Source organism: Limulus polyphemus, unplaced genomic scaffold, assembly GCF_000517525.1.
Source record: "Limulus polyphemus unplaced genomic scaffold, Limulus_polyphemus-2.1.2 Scaffold432, whole genome shotgun sequence".
Lineage (NCBI taxonomy): Eukaryota > Metazoa > Arthropoda > Merostomata > Xiphosura > Limulidae > Limulus > Limulus polyphemus.
In genome coordinates this window covers 285,394-308,169 of record NW_013666042.1, presented here as the reverse complement: position 1 = coordinate 308,169, position 22,776 = coordinate 285,394, and the positions used below count along the sequence as shown (strand labels likewise).

At 32.7% G+C, this 22,776-nt stretch overlaps 1 protein-coding gene across 1 annotated transcript in view; it reads right to left on the bottom strand.

Annotated features, from left to right (window-relative positions):
* LOC106458231 (Down syndrome cell adhesion molecule-like protein Dscam2) overlaps positions 1-22,776 on the bottom strand; it is a 260,015-nt gene that overhangs the window by 53,374 nt on the left and 183,865 nt on the right. Inside the window, exons 6-13 of the mRNA XM_022384379.1 lie at positions 16,218-16,487; positions 13,098-13,505; positions 11,198-11,359; positions 10,481-10,765; positions 7,804-7,977; positions 3,957-4,104; positions 3,200-3,348; positions 1,995-2,126 (exon numbers count right to left, since the gene is read on the bottom strand). Of these exons, the coding sequence (XP_022240087.1) occupies positions 1,995-2,126; positions 3,200-3,348; positions 3,957-4,104; positions 7,804-7,977; positions 10,481-10,765; positions 11,198-11,359; positions 13,098-13,505; positions 16,218-16,487 (1,728 nt within the window). The remainder of the gene's footprint in view (positions 1-1,994; positions 2,127-3,199; positions 3,349-3,956; positions 4,105-7,803; positions 7,978-10,480; positions 10,766-11,197; positions 11,360-13,097; positions 13,506-16,217; positions 16,488-22,776) is intronic.

The following is a 22,776-nucleotide window of genomic DNA, read 5'->3' as shown; positions in this document are numbered from 1 at the left end:
TTCTAAACCTCTAACACAACTATGTAGACTACAAGTCTTGGTATCCTTTCCCCACGCATTCTAAACCTCTAACACAATTATGTAGACTACAAGTCTTGTCTCCTTTCCCCACGCATTCTAAACCTCTAACACAACAATGTAGACTACAAGTCTTGTCTCCTTTCCTCATGCATTCTAAACCTCTAATACAACTATGTAGACTACAAGTCTTGTCTCCTTTCCCCACGCATTCTAAACCTCTAACGTATTTGCACTGGAGGAAATGATTATACAGAGAGGCAACAGTGTAATGTATGATTTTTTTAAAACATGAACTTCTTTTTTCCCTTAAAGCCCCTTGAAAGAGGAAGATACTTTCACAAGAAATAATGGTTATCAGAAGTTTCATCGAAGCTGTTCTTTTTCCAGATTGTTAATTTAATAAAGGATAACTTTCATATATTTCAGAATTTCCATTATTTGAGAATTGTATTAGAAAACATCGGTTTCTACATGTGGACCTTTCTTCTTTAGGGTTAAAGGTAAATTACACACTCTATTTCACCATTCTGAATTCGAAGCGGTAGGGTTTTATCGGTTTCTTTTTTAATGTAATATACCAAACATTTTAAATCTTATTCGTTTTTTTTACTATCGTGATTATACATACATTAATAACTTGTTGGGACAAAGCGATATAAATCGCGTCAGAACGGAAAAGCTTAAGTTGCGTCACCTGAAGTATATCAATACACATGCTGTTTAATGGAACCTATTTTATAATGGAACAGTTCACAAGTGTGTCTGACACATGGTATGCTATTCATTGGTAAAATTAGCTGCCCATCGTTTTTCATCTAATTTAAGAAGAAATAAAAACACTATATCAGGATAAACCATATTTTTTGTTTATATGAAAATTGTAGACATAAGATGGAATGTGACTGAATAAAACAAGAATGACGATGTCTGATTTACGTATCTTGAGACCTTTTTCAATTTAGCGGAGTAAGGAAACAAACAAAAGAAAACCTCAAATATCTATCGTGTTTCATGAGTGACATTAAATATTGATTTACCGATCTGATACCTCGTATTCGTAGACACAATTTTAAGGTTGCATGCATGTATGTATTTTGTGCAATATGTGTATTTTCGCCTCTTTTATTTTTTATCCTGAAATAATTTTCAAGAATTTTAGTAAATATATGCTTTATTTTCTAATGTATTATTTCATTTGGTGTCTGTTTCTTACAAATGGGTATTGCAAATAGAAAATATATATAATTATTTTTATTACGCATGCGCCTAAAATAATGTACAGTTTGTATACATTTACTTAATACTCACATAAAAACTTTTAAAACTGTTCCTTCATTTTTAATTTTATGGTAAACGCTATTAAGAATGTCTTTACTACTTCTTTCTTTTATTGTTACGTTTAACAATTTACGGTCTCTTGTCTCCACCACACATCTATTCCGCACAATATATTTGTAACCTTGGGCTAATTAAAGGTTTTTATTTTGTCATTTCCGGCATTTTCTTTTTTCACTTTTCATGTTGATAATCCATAAAACATTTCTCTTATGCGCGCACATGTTCTTGGCAGCATTTGTAAGACAAAGATTCATGAATTTACATTGTTATCATTAGATGGGTTTCATAAAATACTACGAGTAATTGGTTTAAAAAACGTTGTTGATTAAGTTTTGCTAGTTTTAAAATCAACGAAAAGTTGCTCAACTTTGAACTACAACGATTCACCAGTCGTTAAAAAGTAAATGCGATGAAGCCTAGACTTTTTTATTGAAAGTTGACACTACTGATTAAGACTTAACATAAAACTAATCACCAGTGCTCCAAATTTCACAAAGAAAAGGGTGAACGTACCGAAATTTATATTTTAAAAAAACACGACATATTCGTTCCTTCTAAGATTATTAGAATTTAAGGTCTAAATCGACATGTATAAACAACTTTAATAACAATATATTGTGCCATATTTCCCTTACCTGAGGAAGGTTTGTACTCCAGCAAATAACGATTGATTGGGTTGTTGCCGTCAAATGGAGGCGCCCATGTTAAGGTAACAGAACGACTGCGTGTGTCTTTTTCTTGCAACTTACTAGGTGAATCAGGTCGTTCTGTTCCACAATAAAAGAGAGAAAACCACATATAAAACCTCGATTTTGACTTAACTAGAAGAGGAACTGAAATTTGTAAGTTTCTATATAATTAATTTGATAATGACACTAATAATTTGGTGAGCGTAAGCTATTTTACACCACACTACTTATGTATCGTTCGTACCTAATCTACAGGTGTTTAATTCTTAAAAACAAAGACGCCGTAGCAAATGTTCGATAACAATAAAACTATCATGAAGGATTAACTTTTTTTGTTAAAGACAAGCTAAGACGCTTAACCTCAAATTGTTTTATTTTATTTGCAAGTTGTCATTTTCACAAAAAATGTATTGGTAGCTAATATGCTGGTGCTCCATGTTTCTACATTTTAACATAGAAATAAATAACTGTTGTTAGCATTACAATTTTCACTATAATTGTAGCTCTCAGTTAAATACTAAGGTTAGTATTGCAGTAACTACCAGAAGATCAAATGCATTCTGTAATTCGTGATGATAACTATAAAGTGATAAAACTGTCAAGTTGTGTAATGGATGATCGAAACTTTATATATTAATTATGTATTGTTATTTCTTACTTAGCTTGTGGTGGATGCTCGAAACTTATTAACTATGTATTGTTATTTCTTACTAAGCTTGTGGTAGATGATCGAAGCTTATTAACTATGTATTGTTATTTCTTACTAAGCTTGTGGTAGATGATCGAAGATCGTCCACCACAAGCTTAGTAAGAAATAACAATACATAGTTAATAAGTTTCGATGATCTACCACAAGCTTAGTAAGAAATAACAATACATAGTTAATAAGTATTAGTAAGAAATAACAATACATAGTTAACAAAGTTTCACCACAAGCTTAGTAAGAAATAACAATACATAGTTAACAAAGTTTCGGTCGTCCACCACAAGTACGCTCGAAACTTATTAACTATGTATTGTTTTTTCTTACTAAGCTTGTGGTGGACGATCGAAACTTATTAACTATGTATTGTTATTTCTTACTAAGCTTGTGGTGGATGCTCGAAACTTATTAACTATGTATTGTTATTTCTTACTAAGCTTTTGTTCACCTTGCACAACAAGTTGAAATTTGGTTTCGTCACTTCCATAAGAATTTGTCACCAAACAGCTGAACAAGCCAGCGTCTCCCCTGTCTGCTGAAGTAATCTTAAGATCAGAAGAGAAAACTCCAGACATGGACGTTTCTTCTATAGTATATCTGCAAATTAAACCTCATTAAAACCACTACTTGGAACCACATATTTTTAAAAATAATTTGTAAATTAAACAAATACACTTTTTGAAAAAATCTGCAGAGAACTGGAGATGTTGTAAAATATTTTACCATCACTGAAGGTAAGTTTATTATAATCTGATTGACTTTAGATGTTGGAACATAAGTAGATATTTGTAATAATCAAAATGATAAATAGAATTGTTTATTTCATTTGTAGATTTATAATGCGAAATAGGAGCGATATCTGCATTAAAAGTGGATTGTGGATTATAATTTACTTACATGTTTCGTATGATATCTAAGTTGCGAAACAATTTAAACTTGTCTGTAAAGTAACATAATTTCATCTCACCTGCAGAAAATGCTCATCTAGATCAAAACACAAAGAGTAATTATTTTGACAAACCTTTTGAATTATAAACGAGATAAATACAAAGGTGACTGGGACTACGTACTTATGATGAAGACACAATCTTCAATATATATATAAATAAACAAATATATAACGAGCAATGTCCATAAAAATTCGAAAAAAGAGTGACAAGTAGAGATAAAACAGGAATACAATAATCGAAATTATATCATACTACCTAGGATTCTCACGTGGAATCAAAGGCCTTCTCTCTTTTGTCCAAGTTACTGTAATCGGCTTTTCTCCTCTCCCTCTACATTGTAGATCAATACTCTCCCCTCTTTGAACACTGTGAGTTTCGAATTTTCTTTCTGTTTGAGCAGCAACTGCAAAAGAAAAGACTTGTTCACAATTCACTATATGCTTAAGGTAAGAGATATTGATTTCCAGATAATCTTTTTGATAACAATGCAACTTCTCTTAGGTGATGAGCCCCTCTGAGAAAAATTCGTTGGCTTAAACTTCAATTTTGTCACATTTTAGCAAAATAGAGTACATCCTGTGGCAAATAATTCGATTTTATCAAAATCATATTTGTCAGAAATTGTATGTAGTTGTTAAAGCTTTGAATTTCCGTTAAAATAAAGCTTATGTAATTTACAGTAATACTAAAGTATTCTTGCTCTCCAAGTAATGACATAAAATAATACATATACAAATATAATAAAAACGAACGTTGTTTGAAAATTTTCTGATTCGCATATAGCTGGCTGTTTTTATTTCCTCGACTGTTCTTTGTTATGATGTTTGTTTGTTTGTTTTTTGAATTTCGCGCAAAGCTACATGAGGGATATCTGCGCTAGCCGTCCCTAATTTAGCAGTGTAAGACTAGATGGGCTGTATGTTGTTTGGACGAATATATTATTTATATTAATGTCTCATTCATTAAAAATTATAGGTTATGAGGAAACAGGTGATTGACAGTACTGTTCTTTGTTATGATGTGGAAGTTGTCAAGAAATATACAGATGATTAATGTGTTGAAGCTGTGATACGTAAATGTAAGGAAAATACGGTTATGATCAGTGGCAGTAGAACTGTGTTGGTTGAAGCAAAATTGAACAGTTGCCGTTAGTATCAGCAAATTGTCCAATGTGTTGATGTTAGAGTTATTGATATGATTAGGAAAACCCTGAAAAACTGCAACTGAACGTTTTCTTGCTTGTATGTATATTATCTTTAGTATGATGATGAATAATAGTAGGGTAGTCATGTTTTTCAAAAAAATGAAGCATCTCGACAGATTATAATCTTGGTCGTTACTACAAATCCTATGTAGTCTTGTGAGTTGTGACTCGGTCGTTACTACAAATCCTATGTAATCTTATGAGTTGTGACTTGGTCGTTACTGCAAATACTATATAATCTTGTAAGTTGTGACTTGGTCGTTACTGCAATTCCTATATAATCTTGTGAGTTGTAACTTGGGAATGTTTTTCTTGACGTATGGAAGATGACTGGAGTGCAAATTTAAGTAGTTATGTGTGTCCAACAGTATGTAATGTACAGACGTCACCTTATGGCCGCTATTAGTTAGGGAAATATTTATCTCAAGAAACGAGATGGTTTGGATGGAAACAGAAGACGTGTATCTAGGTGTTGGGTGAATGTATTTAATGTACTGATGAAAAAGATCTAGTTCATCATTACTGCATGTACTTATATTGAAAACGTCATCAATATGTCTACAATATAAAGCTGGAAAGGTACCTGTGTAGTTACGAAACGTGCAATCTAACAAAGAGGTTAACATATAAGGGACCCATTTTGGTTTCCATGGCTACTCCCTTCACATATATAAATAATCTGTTCTCTAAAAAAAGGGCCTTTAACGATAGAACCAGTTTGGCTAATGTAATTAGGGTTTGAGTAAGTGGGTCTAGGGTAACTCTTTTGTCAAATAGTGTTGTAGTCCATCTTCATGTGAAACGGAAGTGCACAACGATCTTATGTCTAGTGTGGATAGAATAATATAATCTGATATTGATTCAAAATTCGCAATTATTTGTAAGGTGTTATTGGTGTCCTGAATGTAAGTAGGGAGCTGATGATCTAAAGGAGTTAGGATGGAATTGAGGTAACAAGAAATGAGTCCAGTAAATTAGCTGCACGTTGAAACTGTGGGTCTACCAGGGTTGTTTGGTTCATGTATCTTAGGAAGAAAATATAATACAGAATGTGTAGGGTCTTTTGCCATTAAATTCTTAACTTCTAATAGAAGTTTGTTGTGTTTTATCAACTGTTCTATTATAGCACGGACAATCTGTTGGTATTCACGAAGAGGAGTGTTATCACAGATAGTATAGGGCGATTGGTCTGATAGTTGTCAGTGAGCTTACTGAAAATTAGGTTATTTCTTCCAAACAACTACTGCTCCTCCTTTGTCAGTTTCTTTCATTACAATGTCGTCACGGCAACGAAGATTATGTAATTCTGCTCGTGAGGTTTCTAAAAGACAATATAGTTGTGAAATCTAAATTGTAAATTTCCTTTCGACATTTCTTTATGTGGTAAGCGAGAGGAAGAAATTTCCCTTGTGAGGATGTCCATATTCTAAGATTTAATCAATAGCTTGTCACTATTGGTTTTAGTATTGTTATATTATCATTACTATATTGTTTAAATATTGTGTTTCTACCTCGCGCATCATTCTTTTCTCGTGTATTGTATTCCACATAGAACGTCTTACAATAGTTTGTTAGTAACCGACAGGATAGTGTCTGACTTAAAAAAGGACGTCTGCTCGAAACGTCGCTAAGAAAAATTAAACTTAAGATATATATATATAAAACACTTTGTGCCCGACAAAACACGTAAGTAGTAAAATTGGAGTAGACTAAGACTTTCATGATTGTTTAAACAATCCATTACTTTTATAGGAATGATAATAAAATGTGCTTATAAGTATAATTTCAATTAAGTTTTATACAATATATACGTTAACGTGGAGTATTACAGTACAATAGCTGAATCATCTTTTAAAAGAGAAGTTGACTAAATTTGAGAGAAAGAAATAGTTAAAATGTTGGGTGGAAATGAGAATTCACGATGAGCGAATTAATTTTGAGTTGATGTAGATGCAATTCACTTAACAGGAAGCAAGCTAGCTCTGTGGTCCTAGCTGATCACACGCCGATTATAGGTCGAGTTTTTTACCGCTGAAGTTGTATAATGTCTTAGTAAAAGTACATATGTCCTATGTGAATCCACTGAAGTTAAACGGTTTGTAATATTCGAGTTTATAAATGTTCCTGGTCAAATATCTGAAGTTTCCGATTAATAAGTGTTAATATCACAATTATAACTTCCGAGGTTTATAGTATACCAACTGTAGCAAACCAATAATATATACTGTCTTTTGGCATGTGGCGTTGGTTATATTTATAGGCGTGTGGAGAGTTTCTAGAAAATTCAGATTACGTAACAATACAAATCTACATTAAGCGTTTACGTACATACATATATTGTTGATTCTTGCACTCGAGAATCTTCTAAAACTTGAGAGAATAGGCGGGAGTTTCGCAATACATATTTAACACTATAAGCTATGCATAATTTTAAATATAATATATATATATATATATATATATAATAATAAATCCGTCACACTATCATGGTGCAATTTATATAAAATCCATAATTAGATTGATGCATAGTGGAATAGCGGCTCTGGGTAGCTATATACACTATACCTAGTTATCTAATATTTACAAGTTATTTGACCTAAGTGATATTTATGTATATATATATAATCTAATTCAATCAGGCTGATAATTCATTTTTCAATATATTTATCACAGACCAATATTTCTGCCAAGTCGTCCATCACTGCATCTACGCTATTTAGTTATATTCATCTATAAGTTTCGCTTAAGTTGGTTCCTCTGAGCCTAAATATAAAGTATAGTGCTTTTAAAAATTATAAAATTTTGTTCTTGCGTTATAATGTTTACTACTTGGTAAAATATAGACATGATAAAGCATATTATCTTTTACTATAACACTAATAAAATTATACCTCTTACCATGAATCTTCAGTTCCACTATCGCATTCAAGTCTGGAGATACATTATTCGTCACTTGGCACATGTAGAACCCAGCGTCATTGATGTCTGCTTCTCGAATTGTTATAGAACCATTTTCTAGAATCTGGACATTCGCGTTGCTAATGACCACCATAAATTCAGAATCTATATTTCCTGAGTTATAAGAAAAATCAATAGTTCTTCGTGAATTAAAAAAGAAATGATTTGATGCCTTTTCAAGCATTAAAATGAACTCGGAGGAACAAATCTTATTACGTTTAAAATTAACACCATTTATTATGTTGTTTCTACAGTTGGCCTCAGAAATAATGTAAAAACAAAGTGCGTTTTATAATTACACAAGATCAATGACACTAAGACTTTCTATACGTACGAAAGCGTATGTTCACATTTGTGCATGAGTAAACATTAATAGTTACAAAATGCATTTTACAACTTCCATAAGGGAATAATATAGTTTGAAATATTACTGGCAATGTCTGGAAGCTTCTAGTCAAGTATAAAGTTTTCAAACTTAAAGGATAAAAAGAAACTGACTTAGTGATTGAATACACCGTTGCTTTTGGTATTTCATGGGCACTCCGTGTTCGTTAAGAGCGCAGTAAATCAGGTTACATGTACGTAAGTAAACTTTAAGGTAATAAAGAAAAAGCTTTTAGTGCACGTGTACGTGCTTCATAATGATAAATTTTGGAATTTTACAAGCATGCATCTAGTAAACTGGGTCTAACTGACAGGAAGGCCTCAAAAAAGCACGTCATCGTAGCAAACGAAAACACTTATACTGAAGAATTGATATAAATACTTATATAACAAGTAAAGTGCTCAGATATTAAACTATCCTAGAGACATCTTTCATGTTTATGGACATTAAATTGCTTATCATAAGGAGTTTGTTATTTTTCTCTTTACAAGAAGCCGATCTGTGCTGTTTATTTCATATTTAAATAGTTAAATACCATTTCTAAGTAAGCATATATATATATATATATATATATATACTTTACGTTTAAGAATTTGTTTCTAGTAAATGTTTATTAAACTGATCGACTTCGCCTTAAAATTCTATTAAGATCATGTCCCCCCCAAAAAATAATTAAACTTAATTGATCATTGTTATTTGTAGATTTTTATTGTATAACCTCTTAATACAATAAATATTCATTAAAAATTACCTGAGAATACCATTGAAAAGAGCTCTGGACAATTCTTTAAGTTTATTAAAAAATATTTGTGCATTAATTCGGTAAAAAACTTACACAAATTATATAATTTTATACTTTTTAAGTTGAATGTGATATTATGAAATAAAAAGTGAAAGTGCTTAAAATTCCAAATATATACATATCAAATATGTGAGTTACGTTTTTATTACCTGTGGACTTTTTCCATCTTATGACTGGAGGAGGTGAACCTTCTGCTTGACAATGAAACATCACTCGTTGCTTCATTACCACGTTTCTGTCGATAGGTTTTATTTTCCAAAAAGGAGGAACTATTGTCATTTAAACATCAATATGATATAGCATGTCTGTACCTTGTTTCTGTATGTTTTTTTGAAATAATGAACCCAACATGCTTTATGATTTTAAAGAAAAATTGTTAATGTCAAAATTAGACATATATGTGAACATAAGTTTCTCAAAACTAAACTTTTCTTAAATGACTTAAAATTATACGTAAATAATTGTTATTGATTTTGTCTATAAAATATCTATATAGCAAATAACAGTGTACAATGCATTAAAAAAGTTACCATACCTCAACGAAATTATAAAATCAATTTACATTAAAAGATTTGCAGTTTATACAAAAAATACACTATATTTCAGTTTCTCTAAATGTTTTTGCATTTATAAAACGTTTCGAGTTATTATAGTTCTATCATTAACTTTACACGTAACATTTACTGAAGGAGTGGATACTTTCTCTTTGTGTTCTGAATCACTGGGAAAAGTATGTCTTGAAAAAAAAATGAAATCATTCTTTTCGTCGATACGATCAATGATCAAATGATTGATTTTATTCATACATTTATATTTTCTAGATTAAAAGAAATTGTAGGTGAGAGTGTGTATTTTGTTTTCATTAAAATGTGTATATAACCAAGTTATTTATGTCTGTTTTAGAATATTTAATACCTTTTGAAATCACAGAGAATATTTAGCTTTAAATGCAAGAGCATGAAGTCATTACTTCACATGTCAGCTTAGCATGTCCTACTAAGGCTCTCAGGTAAGGGAAACCTAAAAACAATCTATCAAAGATAAAGCAACCAAGTTTCCATCTGGTATTTGATTCTGGAAACTACACATATACGTAGCTGGAGACCTACATAAACATACTGTACGTTTATGCATCCATCATAATCGGGTTTCTACCTAATGTTTAATAACGCCAACTATATAAAGTTAGAAAACTAAAAATGTGTTATGATTAGATGTCAAGCATGAGCGTCTCTCTACCTGACTTTTGAAAATAAAACATTTATCGGGAGGACCTAAAACAACACACATATAAAGAGGTTCGACAAGAAAATGTTAAGCTAGTTTTAGTTTAGCTTTAAATTGTTTTTAATTTTATTTTAAGATATTCTACGAATAAGCACAAAAGTGCATTGTTGAATAAGCAATATCCATTTAGCTTATGAAATTACCTTTAACATCCATTGAAGCTGTGAAGTTGTCCGAGGCTGCTGGGTTGGAAGCCACACATGTATAATCTCCGCTATGATCTTTTCGAATAGCTGAGAAGGAGAGTAACGAAGTATATTCATTAGCCATGTTTATGGAGGCCTGGAGGTTTAATGGTAGACGTCTACTGTCTTTAAGCCAATGAATCATAATAGGAAGATCGCCAGCTGAAACTACGCACACAACAGTCATACGTTGTCCAGCAGTAAGATCAGGGTTAAAAAAGAATGGTTCAACCACTGGTGGTACTAGGGTGAAATAAGAGATTAAAGTCCAACGGATAAATATAAAATAATATACATAAATAAGTAAGATAATATTTATACAGATAGATATTGGCTCAGCAAAAATAACTAAAAATATTTTAAGTCCGTAAAAGGTCAAAGTTTAAGATCGGACACGTATGTCAATTATCCCTCTGTTTTAGCTATTAATCATACTTGATGGGCAAAAGTGGATATGCTAGCAGGTTCACAAAACTTCAAAGTTTTTGCTCTAAATCTACTACTCAAAAGTCCAACACAACAACAACATAAATATTTTTAATGGTATTCTTACTTTGAGGTACTGTATATGATATACAGAATAATGCATTTATTACTACGATGTCTAGAACATAGCTTTGCCTGTTTTACATTTCTGAACCTGATGAGATTTACTTTTAATCAAATGTGTCTTACTAGCCACGGACACCATCATATTGTTTTGGTCTCTTTTCCCTTCTGCACCAAGGGCCTCACAACTGTACAATCCTTCATCCACAGATTTCTGGATCTTTTGCAGAACCAAGGTGCCATTAGCAAGAGTCTTTTGTCGATGAGTGAAAGGTAGACGCTTACCACCTGCAACGAAATGTAAGAAGCGTTAAGTATTTAAATGAAAAAAAAAAGTATAGGCAATTGTGTCCGAATTTACAGTTGACTTTTCTTTGAATAATCGTCGCAAACTCCTTTTCTCGTGAGTTATTACTAATCCTGTTTATTATAAAAGCAACTGAGTTTATGTAAAAATCATATTTCCTGAGCATCTAATAAAGTTTTAGCAAGTTTTGGTTCATTTGATAAAAAAAAAGTTGATATCAAAAATATAAGCAAAAACCAATCAACTGTAAAATCCGAAAATTATCTAATTAAATCTCTGTTCCTCAAGCAGTATAAGTTATTATGTTCGATCAGATGAATTGTGAATACAAAAATGAAGTTACAAAAAATTATGAGTAAAAATTAAAAGCTTTTACAGGCATTAATTTTAAGTCGATTGGACAGAATAGATGAAAGCTGGATGTTCTAATGAGTGAAACCGATGAGTAACAAATACTGGAAATAATTAATGTTATTCGAATACCTCATATATATCATTCTTCTTTATTTTCGAAAAACCTTAATGTATAAAGAGTGTTGAGTACATTATAATAAAATGATTATAAATACGCAAGCAACATGAAAAACCCAGAAGTCGCAGTAGAACGGAATGTATTAGAACTATACTATGATATCGGTTGACGTTTCATAGATGATACGTTGCTACGTTCCGACACAAAACATTCATATACTCAAATTATAAGTATGTGTTTAGATCGGAGATTTAGAGTTTCCAAGTCTTGTAACAAAGGAAAATTCATTAACACATAAGTCAATGACAGTCCAGGTAACATAATGCAAAATAACCAAAAAGGATCTCCATTCGTAAAAGCAACACAAATCATGTGTAAACAAGATTCTTTCACAACATATCCTTCAACCTTAAGCAGCTAGAGAATGAAGTGAATTTTCATGATTTTTCACATTAAAATATGAAGATAAAGTTGCTAGCTGCAGATCCTACGAATTTCTGCGTGATCGGGCTGTTGAATCGGGAATTATCGCCTTTATGCATTAAATGGCTTGTGGAAAGCTGCAGGAAACAATAGTGATCTTTTGATATGGTAGCCCTAAGATAAAGCCTTTTGCGGTGGAAACTACGCTGCAAGGAATTTGTCAACATGCACAGCCATGAAATACAATATGACCAGCCGTGGCGACATGCACTGTAATGATGTAGTGAGGATGTAAAATCGTATTGATATAGGGTACTCAACCTCTGCGTTATAAATTTTTCTTATTGTATTCTGTAAAACCTACTACGCCCAAAAACCCAATGTTGTAGATCTACAAATTACTTTTTCGTTTGAAGATATTCCTTTTGTTTATTTTTATAATTACTGAATAACTTACGAAATGTACTTGTTAAAACAAAAACACGTTTTGTTTCTAAGCTAGTGAACTGAAGGTTCATATGTTTTGTCCTAGCTTATATTTCAATTATTTCTTAATTCCGCTGTTATTGTATTTTTGCTTTTATCTTTATCATTCCATTTTCTCATTTATATCATAATTGAAAGCCTGTTTTTAGTGTCTTCACGAATAAAAGTTTATAAATGGTTTTTGAATTATTTATGAGGACTTTTTAATTGTATATGAATTTAGCTTTTAATTATTGAACTAATCATTATTCAAAAATGAAGTAGTTAGTTATAAAATTAACTGAAGTATTTCGACAAATGTGCAGATTGAGAAAAGAAAAAGCAAATATTTTTCATACCTTTTCTCCATATTATTTCTTTGATAGGATATCCGCTTACTGGACAGTAAAACACAGCAGATCGCCCAGCTAACACGGTTTGGTTGACCATTGGTCTGACAAAAGGCGGACCATATACATCCATACGTCCGGAATGAAAGACCGTCCCGGCGCCATTTTTTGCCAAACAAGCGAATTTACCGCCATCTTCTATATTGACAGTACTGATGTTAACATAACTGTTTACTGTGTTAGCAGCACTAACATAATCCCCAATTCGAGTGTGAAAAGCTTCCGGTACAGCAATGCCATCTCGTGTCCATGTAACTTGGGGAAGGGGATTACCTGACGCTGAACATTTCATGGAAACTGACGTTCCTGGTTTTACGAGCACATTCTCGAACGTAAAAAGAAACTTTGGAGGCTGTTCTGGAATTACCAAAATTGTGTATTTGTCTATAAATAGATAAATGGGTTCTTAAGTACATTCAACCATCAATGCTACTCAAAAAATAGCAGCAGTTATATCACAAATCTGTTAAGCCTAAATAGTAGACACTAAGTAATAGCACCTACTTTGACTTGGTGGTATCATGTTTCATCAGTATCTATTAAACACAAGTGAAACATGAGTAGACTTACAACAAATGCACAGCTGATGCAGTTCTCAGTCCACAATAATTCGAGGCCCATTAACACTCACCGCCCTTGCCCATACACTCTACTATTGTGAAAAAAGATTATTATTTTCTTTCGACTTGCCCTTTCCCAAGGTTTACTGATGAGGGGGTGTAACTCTCCGTAACCGGTATAACTCAGTGTTAAGGGTGATGAGGGGTGTAACTCTCGGTAACCGGTATAACTCAATGTTAAAGGTGATGAGGGGTGTAACTCTCGGTAACCGGTACAACTCAGTGTTAAGGGTGATGAGGGGTGTAACTCTCCGTAACCGGTATAACTCAATGTTAAGGGTGATGAGGAGTGTAACTCTCCGTAACCGGTATAACTCAATGTTAAGGATGATGAGGGGTGTAACTCTCCATAACCGGTATAACTCAGTGTTAAGGATGATGAGGGGTGTAAATCTCCATAACCGGTATAACTCAGTGTTAAGGGGTGAATCGAATAACAGAGAGGGCTTCACATTTGTTTTCTGTATTTTAACAGCTGGTCTAAAGAATAGATTAGTAGTATCAACGATACATATTCTTCAAATCCCATATAAATAAATAAAATACAACTAAAAACATCATACATGTTAAGAATAACATGATCTGATCGCCCAGTTTTTTATATTTGATATTTTAAGATGTAGGTGAGCTATGATTTTTGGATTCTCTGTTTTAGCGCAAAATTATGCAATGGGCTAGGTACACACCGTGGAGGATCGAACCCTAGCGTTTTGTCTTTGTACGTTTTTAATCTAAGCACTGGCGTTTTTTTCTGGTGCTGAAAATTTTGCCTTTTCAGGTTATCTTGTCTCAGAAAATTCATGATTATAGTTCTTCATCTACATTTAATAGACATTAATTAGACAGGACATTCCCAACTTTTTGGGTGATATTACTGCAGTATTTACGTTTTACAATTATGTGGAATTCTGGAGTGTTAAAAAAGTGCCTTACGGGTAATATTTGGTTATATACTTAGCTTGGTTTGTAGAGCATTCGTCTAGTGTGTGAAAGATTTCAGGGTCGAATCCAAGCTGACGCCATAATAAATTTGAAATTACTGTTTTCTTCAAATATTCCAACTCTTATTAATGTTAATGACTGAATCTGATAACTGGTTAAAACAAAGTTCGAAGTAGTAAAGCTTGTAAGAAAAAATCTGGTTGGTGATGGTACTGCTTACATCGAAATCACTTGATGAGTGAGTTAATGTGAGTTAACACAATAATTTATTTGCACCACTCGGCTTGCTTCGAGTAACTGGATAAGTCTCAGTTTGCCTAGTATGTGAAACATTAAGACTTTAAGCGTGGTTGGTTAGATGTTTTATATATATATATAGTACTAAATTATTATCCATGTACCGTGCCCAAAATTGGCCATGGCCAGTGAGAGTTGTATAATTTGAGACGTTGTGGGTTTTAGCTTCTCTTCTACAAACACTTGTTTTTTCCTCTCGCATGTCTAATCGTTTTTCACCTAGGTTTATTAGATACTGATGATGCAGGACATCTCCAACGCTTTCTCGTTGTTATTACTGTAGTATCAAGGTTTTTTGGGGACTTTAATTGTTTTGTAAAACTGGTATAACTTGTTTTTTTTTGTTATGTATTTAAAAAATATATATATATGTGTGTGTGTGTGTGTAAACATGTGTGAAAGAAGTTCAAATCACTTCAAGAAATCATTAACTCATAAAATACAAATTTACATAGTCATTCATAACATAAGAATATATGTTGTTTTATAATAACTTTATATATATTAAGTTTTTTTAATGTTCTTACATTACAGGTGTAAGTTTATAAATTGAACAAAATAGTTGAAATAAAGAGAAAATTATACAAATAAAATTACGGTAGCAAGTGGATAAAATATCGCAATATAACAATCTTAGGAATATTTACAAGAAATAAGCACCTTTTAAAACAATTTTTATATGCAGTATAAAAAAGCAATTTTTTACAAGATATAAAAAAATACACCGACACTGCTAACCTTAACATAATTCTTAAACATGGTATAGAAATACACACATTAACTTTTAAAAAGCTAGTGTTCCTTACAAGTAGAACACGCACGACTTTAGGGACTTATCTTTTAACATGAAGAAAAAGATTATCGATTTCATCTCTACATAATATTTCACGACTGAATGAATGAAGTGTAGTTATACATTTTTTATATATTTAATATCTTCTATAGCTCGAAGACCAAATTTATCCCCCCTCATACTCTCGTTTTCAATATGAGGTTTTTAAAACGGATTTTATTGACTATTAATTTGCACCGCCTTCAAAGACTATGCTGTTTAAGTAATGTATTCCCCCTTTTATATGAATGTTCGTGTTTAGTAAAAGAAATAAATTAATCTCTATTTCAAACATTTTAATAAAAATATGGAGTGTCAACGTGTTATTTGGTTTTAAAATCCGTTGCTAACTTTATGTTCATGATTCAATGTTTTTACCTTGAAGTACAAGCTCTACTGTTGCTTGAACAGACTGTTTTTTGTTGGACACTATACACTGGTACATTCCTCGGTCTTTTCTTTGGACGGACTCGATTCTTATAGTCTCGCTTCCTAGTAGTAGGATTCGACTATTAAACATCAGAGGACCACAGTTTCGTACCCATCGCACTGATTGGATTGGATGGCCGTTGACGATACATGTGAATTCTACTTTTTCTCCTATATTCACTGTTTTTGAATTAGGGCTAATTTCTGCCGATAAAGGAGCTATAAAACATCAGTGATTAGGATAACAATTATAACTTAATTTTTTTTTTTCAATAGAACTACACTCTGACTTAATATTTGCTGAAAAATGTGTATAACTAAACCAAAGTATAAACTTTTAGTTACTTTTAACTAAATTGTACTTTGTTCGTAACCTTTAAATTATCCATCTAATGAAACAATACTTTATGTAAACTAATAGTAATTGATTAGGTGTTATTAATAAAGTTATAAAACATAATGATTATTGGATAAGCACACTAATTAGATAACTGGACGTGATGAGCTCCTGAACTACACCTTATACATATGTGGGCTAAACAGCCAATCAGAAACCCTTAGGATTTAGGTTTAGCAGCCTCTAACTTTATACTACTGACCAGAAGCGTGAAAGCATTCGGTATCATCCGTCACCAAAAGAGCCTTGTCAGGTTCTTTGATAGGAATAACAGATTTGACGGTGTCTTTTATAGTGCGCCTGCAGCTGAAAGTGTGGAGCACACCTCACCGAATCCTTCGATCGACAGACATGCCAATCTCTGGGCAACACTCTGCCTTTTCATTTATGTATCTGTTTATACAATTACAGAATCTCACGTTACATGTTGGAACGTAAGATCAAATACACTATTTAGGTTTTTACAACCATTGAATGTCGACTAAGGTTTAGTATCAGTGTATTTGCCACTGTATGTAAAATAAGTTATTGTTCCAAACGTCTAATATTCGAAAATTCTAATTCGAAATAAAAAATTTTTAATATTTAAATTTTATGAACATGAATTAACAGTTAAAAAAATACGTTTATACAGTCATTGCTCTATTAGTATTCAGTAGCTAAAACGAACCGCAGGAATTTCTATTTGAGAACCTAAGATAAATGTCTTTTTGATATGTTATAATATTCTTCAAAAGATAGATACTACATTTATTAAGCGTTTCGAATTGCTTCTAATTACTTATCGTTTTTTTTTTCACAAATACAATATTTTTATACTTATCACTGCTGTGTGTTCAATGTTATTTGTCAAACCCGAAATTAGCTAATGACATAATATATTTCCTGTATAGCTGCTACTGCCCACATTTTGGGAAGTGGATGATTTTGGCTTTCTTTCCGAACAAAGCAGCGACCATGAAACCTAAAGGGTATCATAACCTCGAGGTTAAGGTCACATTGTATTATCCAAACCGTTACAGGTTCGATCCTACCATAAAACATACTGTTATATGTATATATGTGTGTGTGTGTGTGTATGTTATTTTCCTCTTTCTTTTTTTAGAGTGAATTCTCTTATTTAAAACATTAATAAATAATTTAATATAAATGTTATAAATATTAAAGTAGATGCATTCCTTGGTTTATTTTCTTGAAATGTCGTTGAACTTTGTATGCCATTTATAATGTAGATACAGTGTCTTAAAAGTAATTGCACTTTAAAACAAAACAGAGATAGAAGAAGAAGGAAAAGTACGTTTTTGCTTTACTTCGGCGTCTTAATATTCTAACTGTTTGACAGATAAGATCAAGTTTTATATAAAGAGCTAACAGGAGTAACTACTAATGACTCTCTATGTAGCACGGATAGTTTTGTTGTTTTTGTATATTGGCGCACCTAAACTATATCAGGCAGGAACACCACTCCACGTTTAATATACAGGTTAAAACAATCTTAAGTCAAATGTGAAAAAAAAAACGGAAGTTCTTATGGAAACACAGATACAAACAAGAAAAACACAGACAGGAATTTGATCTAATAATAGAAATTAGTGGATTAATTTGCTAATGGTACAAAACATTATCACAGACAATATAAGAGGAAAGGAATAAATTGTAGAATGCGTTGTATTTTGTATGTCAGTTTTATCAACACAGAAATAAACTTTGTTTTCATGCTGTCTACAGTTTATCAAGTTATGATTGTGGAAATTTTCCCAATGTCCTATATTACTTCCCTCAAGTCATACATTGTTTTGTTGTCTTTTTACCTTCCCAGTTTTTACATAAGCACAGACAGCCTCATGAGTGTTTATATCGGAACTTTGTGCAGGTTAAGCTATGGTTTCGAGTGTTCCATCAACGTCTTTATCGTCAAGATATCATGTGACCACATTTGCTATATGCTTGGAACCATCTTTTGATAAAAGGTGGATCACCATCGTGTTCTCTAGGGACTAGCATGATGTATTAGAATCTGCTTATGGTTGTTAGTAGTCAAGGTGCCATCATATTTTTATAGACCACAGACACTTTTGACAGAGATGCAGCCTCAAACGTCTACCAATTCCCCACCATTCTGCACTATAGATGTTATACATTGACTATGGTATCGAACTTCTCTCTGTCGTAACACTAATGCCTTTGACAGTTGCTGAACAATTCGAGTTTTTTAATCCTGGATAACAATAACTGGAACCCAGATTCATCTGTAAAGAGTACAAGTCTACAATTTTGATCATTACACTGTCTGTGGTTCGATGCCCATTTCAACCTATGTCGTTACTTCTTGTCAGCAAGCATTTTGAGCAGCTATACATCCATTGAGACCAAAACGCGTAGAAATCAAATTCTTAAGTAGTCAAGAATTATCCCTGAAAAAAAATTGCGGTAAGACTCATGTTTCAGTAAAAGTTGTATGCAAGCCTGGAGAGGATACATGAAATTGGCTCTGTTAACGATATAAGGTGTTCTAGTTAGAATATCGAAATTCTGCAAAAAAGATATATATAAGTATCTCAGAGTATGATTTTTACAAGGAAGACACCAGTCGAGTAAAGATCTTGCCAATGACCTTGCTGTAAATAAAAGTGTAAATGTTTACTCTAGAATAGTAAAAATGAGCAGTAAACATGAAAGTCATGTGTTATTTTAGTTCTGGAACTAAAAGTGCGGGTAGTCATATTACTACTACTGAGCATACTATGACTACTCGCACTTATATAGGCTTTATACCAGTGTGAAACTTTCTTATTCGTTGAATTACAACCAATCACAATATAAATTATCAACATGTGACTGTATTCCAATACAATTCATTTTTACACAATAAATGGAAGGTATTTATATAGTATTTTCACTGTATAAAACCCCTTTTCCTCCCCGTTTCCATAGATAATTTCCAATACTGTATATTAAAATGTTCGTAAGCTAAATACTGTTGATAGAATATAGTAAGCATAGTATTCTCACTTGACAGTGAGCGAATCTCTATAGTGTCGGGCAAAGAACTAAGTTTTCATTGAAGAACTTTCATTTGAAAAAGTACTATCTAAGTTGTTCAAACCTACAAAAGTTTCTTTATTATCACACTATAGGAAACAAAAACGCACATATATTAATGCAGGAAATTTAAGAGTTGATCGACAGACATGATATCAGGATCAGTGGCAAAATTTATCTCTTCTTCTCTTATTTAACATTTTATCTTCAAGTTGCGCAACAACATAGTGAGGGACAATCGCCAGACATGACATCAGGATCAGTGGCAAAATTTATCTCTTCTTCTCTTATTTAACATTTTATCTTCAAGTTGCGCAACAACATAGTGAGGGACAATCGCCAGACATGACATCAGGATCAGTGGCAAAATTTATCTCTTCTTCTCTTATTTAACATTTTATCTTCAAGTTGGGCAACAACATAGTGAGGGACAATCGACAGACAACTTCCTGATAGACAGTAATAGGCAGGCTTCATGTAATACATTTTCGTGCTAACTATAGCTCAATAAGACAGGAAAAAAATAAAGAAGTTGGGAAAATAACAGAGAACCTAGCTTAAGGCTAAAAATGCAATCAATACATACAAAGTAAACTGAAGCAAAAAGAAATGTTCATATTTTAGTATGACATCAGAGTATCTTATCTAACAGAAATTGAAATACCAGTTTTCTTTTTGATAGAATTGAAACTTATAGTCTTCGTAAAGTTTGAAAACAGTAAAACGTTGAGAAGACTTGGAATACCAAAGTTTTTGTACTTGTCATGCACTCAATGTTTGTCAAAAGATGAAGGAAAAAGACCCTGCTCAAATAAACCTCAAGCATTAGATCGAATTTTCCGATATTTCTATGTAATTTGGCCGTCTCTTCTGTTTTCACCAAAGTAAAGAATCGTAAACCAATGTAGAAAATACGACAGTAAATTTTTGGAATGTATATTATCACAACTGTTTAAGATTCAATAGTCTGAATTAGAAAAAAAATGAAACATTGTGTGTTAATATAGCTCTCTAAACGCTATTCATGAAACTTTGTGTGTTAATATAGCGCTCTAAACGCTATTCATGAAACATTGTGTGTTAATATAGCTCTCTAAACGCTATTCATGAAACTTTGTGTGTTAATATAGCGCTCTAAACGCTATTCATGAAACTTTGTGTGTTAATATAGCGCTCTAAACGCTATTCATGAAACTTTGTGTGTTAATATAGCGCTCTAAACGCTATTCATGAAACTTTGTGTGTTAATATAGCGCTCTAAACGCTATTCAAACGTAAGTCGCTACGAAGGAAGAGTTGATTAACTGTTTAAAATTATTGATTATCGATGTCTTTTTTTGTAATGAGAAAATAATATTATTTTAACTACATCACTCCCAATATGAATAGCGTTTAGAGCGCTATATTAACACACAAAGTTTCATCACAGCTCACTGTTTATTAACGTTTTACTTTGAATTACAAATTACCAACAGTCGGCAAAAGATTATAACATTAGTAAGGTATAAAAATATATTCACAGCTGTTTATGTACATTACTGATAAAAAATAAAACATGTTGTAATCCCCCATTGGATACATTACGTTGTTTATATCATACATAATATATAAAAATTGTGAAGCATCAGTAGCTTTCAATAGATTATCCTATATAGCGTTTCTTTACCTTTCCGATACAAGGGACCGGCTTTCTGCCTCATTAAACTGTCGCGTACCACTAAAATGTAAGTGAAGCAAAAAACATTACGATTGATATACGGATATTCTGTTAGTTTTTGTCGTTGTTGTTTTGCGATATCTCACGGACTGAATGGTTGTGGACGAACCGGTGTTGAGAAACAGTCTTATATTAATCCACACTGTGTGTTTGTGAATTAGTTTGCCCGCGAACTCCTTCCACAGTTTGGAAGCTAGCAGTACCAAACTTGGCAGGTGGTCTTGGGATCTGGGGGGGTCGTTATCTATATGGCATAGCTCCCTACTCTTATTTATTTATTACCAAGGGTCTAAAGCACACCTGGAAGGTCACCCAGGCATGAAGGAGGTCTAATAGTAGGTTTTCAGGGTCTCTGAACTCGAATTTGGCATCAAGTTCTCTGTTCCTGCCTACCTCGGAATCGGGAGGCGTCTTTTTGAAACTGCCGTAATAACTCCTCTAATCAAGTAGCGAAACCAAAGTTGACACATGTGTTCACTTGCCAAGTGTAAGAATCCTAACGTGATTTTTTGTTGTTGTTCTTTCAGGGAATGATTCCTTTGGAGTAACTATAGTAGAATTTGTGGGAAATGGAGGAGCTGTTTTTTTAATCAAGAGGAACGCTTTAAATCCCGCAGCAAAGCGCGGACATTTTATGCTAGTTATATATGAATTCACGTCTTGTGTTTGTGGATTTGTTTATCCGTGCACTCCTCCTAAACTTTTGGAGCTAGAAGGGCCAAACTCCTCAGGCGGGCTCGGGCTCGAGGTAGCCTGGGAGGTGTCCTTATAGTGTATCTTCTCTACGAACTGGGTTAAAGTGCGTCCTGAAGGTTACCCCACATGATAGGAGTCTAGACGTAGGTTTCCAGAGTCGTTAGATCGGATTATGGCATGGAAGTTTGTTTTTCTGGCTCCGCTCGGGATTCGCTGAGAGCACCATATTTGGAACTGTGTTCATATCCACAAATGTGGCATACATGCTCAGGTACCAGGGGTGACTGTCATAACGAGTTTTATTTTTCCGGTTACTAACCCACTTGGGTTACTATGAAACTAATTGGGGGGTTAATAATAATGCAGGAGCTTGATCGGTACACTGTGAATCATGAGGAGGTCTGAACTCCGCTAGTCTAAATAGAAACGCTGTGTCCAAATTTTAAAACAAACTTTTGTAATGAAAGAATATCTGTGTACAAGTACATGTTATAATATTAGTGATACTTTATAGAGGTGATGATTAAATTTCTGAGTGTAGCCTAATGTTCCTAGAATTGATATTACTTTCATCTTAATAAATTACATTATTATTTAAGTATATAACTCAATTTAGACCCACGTTGTAGGAAATAAACTCATATAAAAACTTTTGT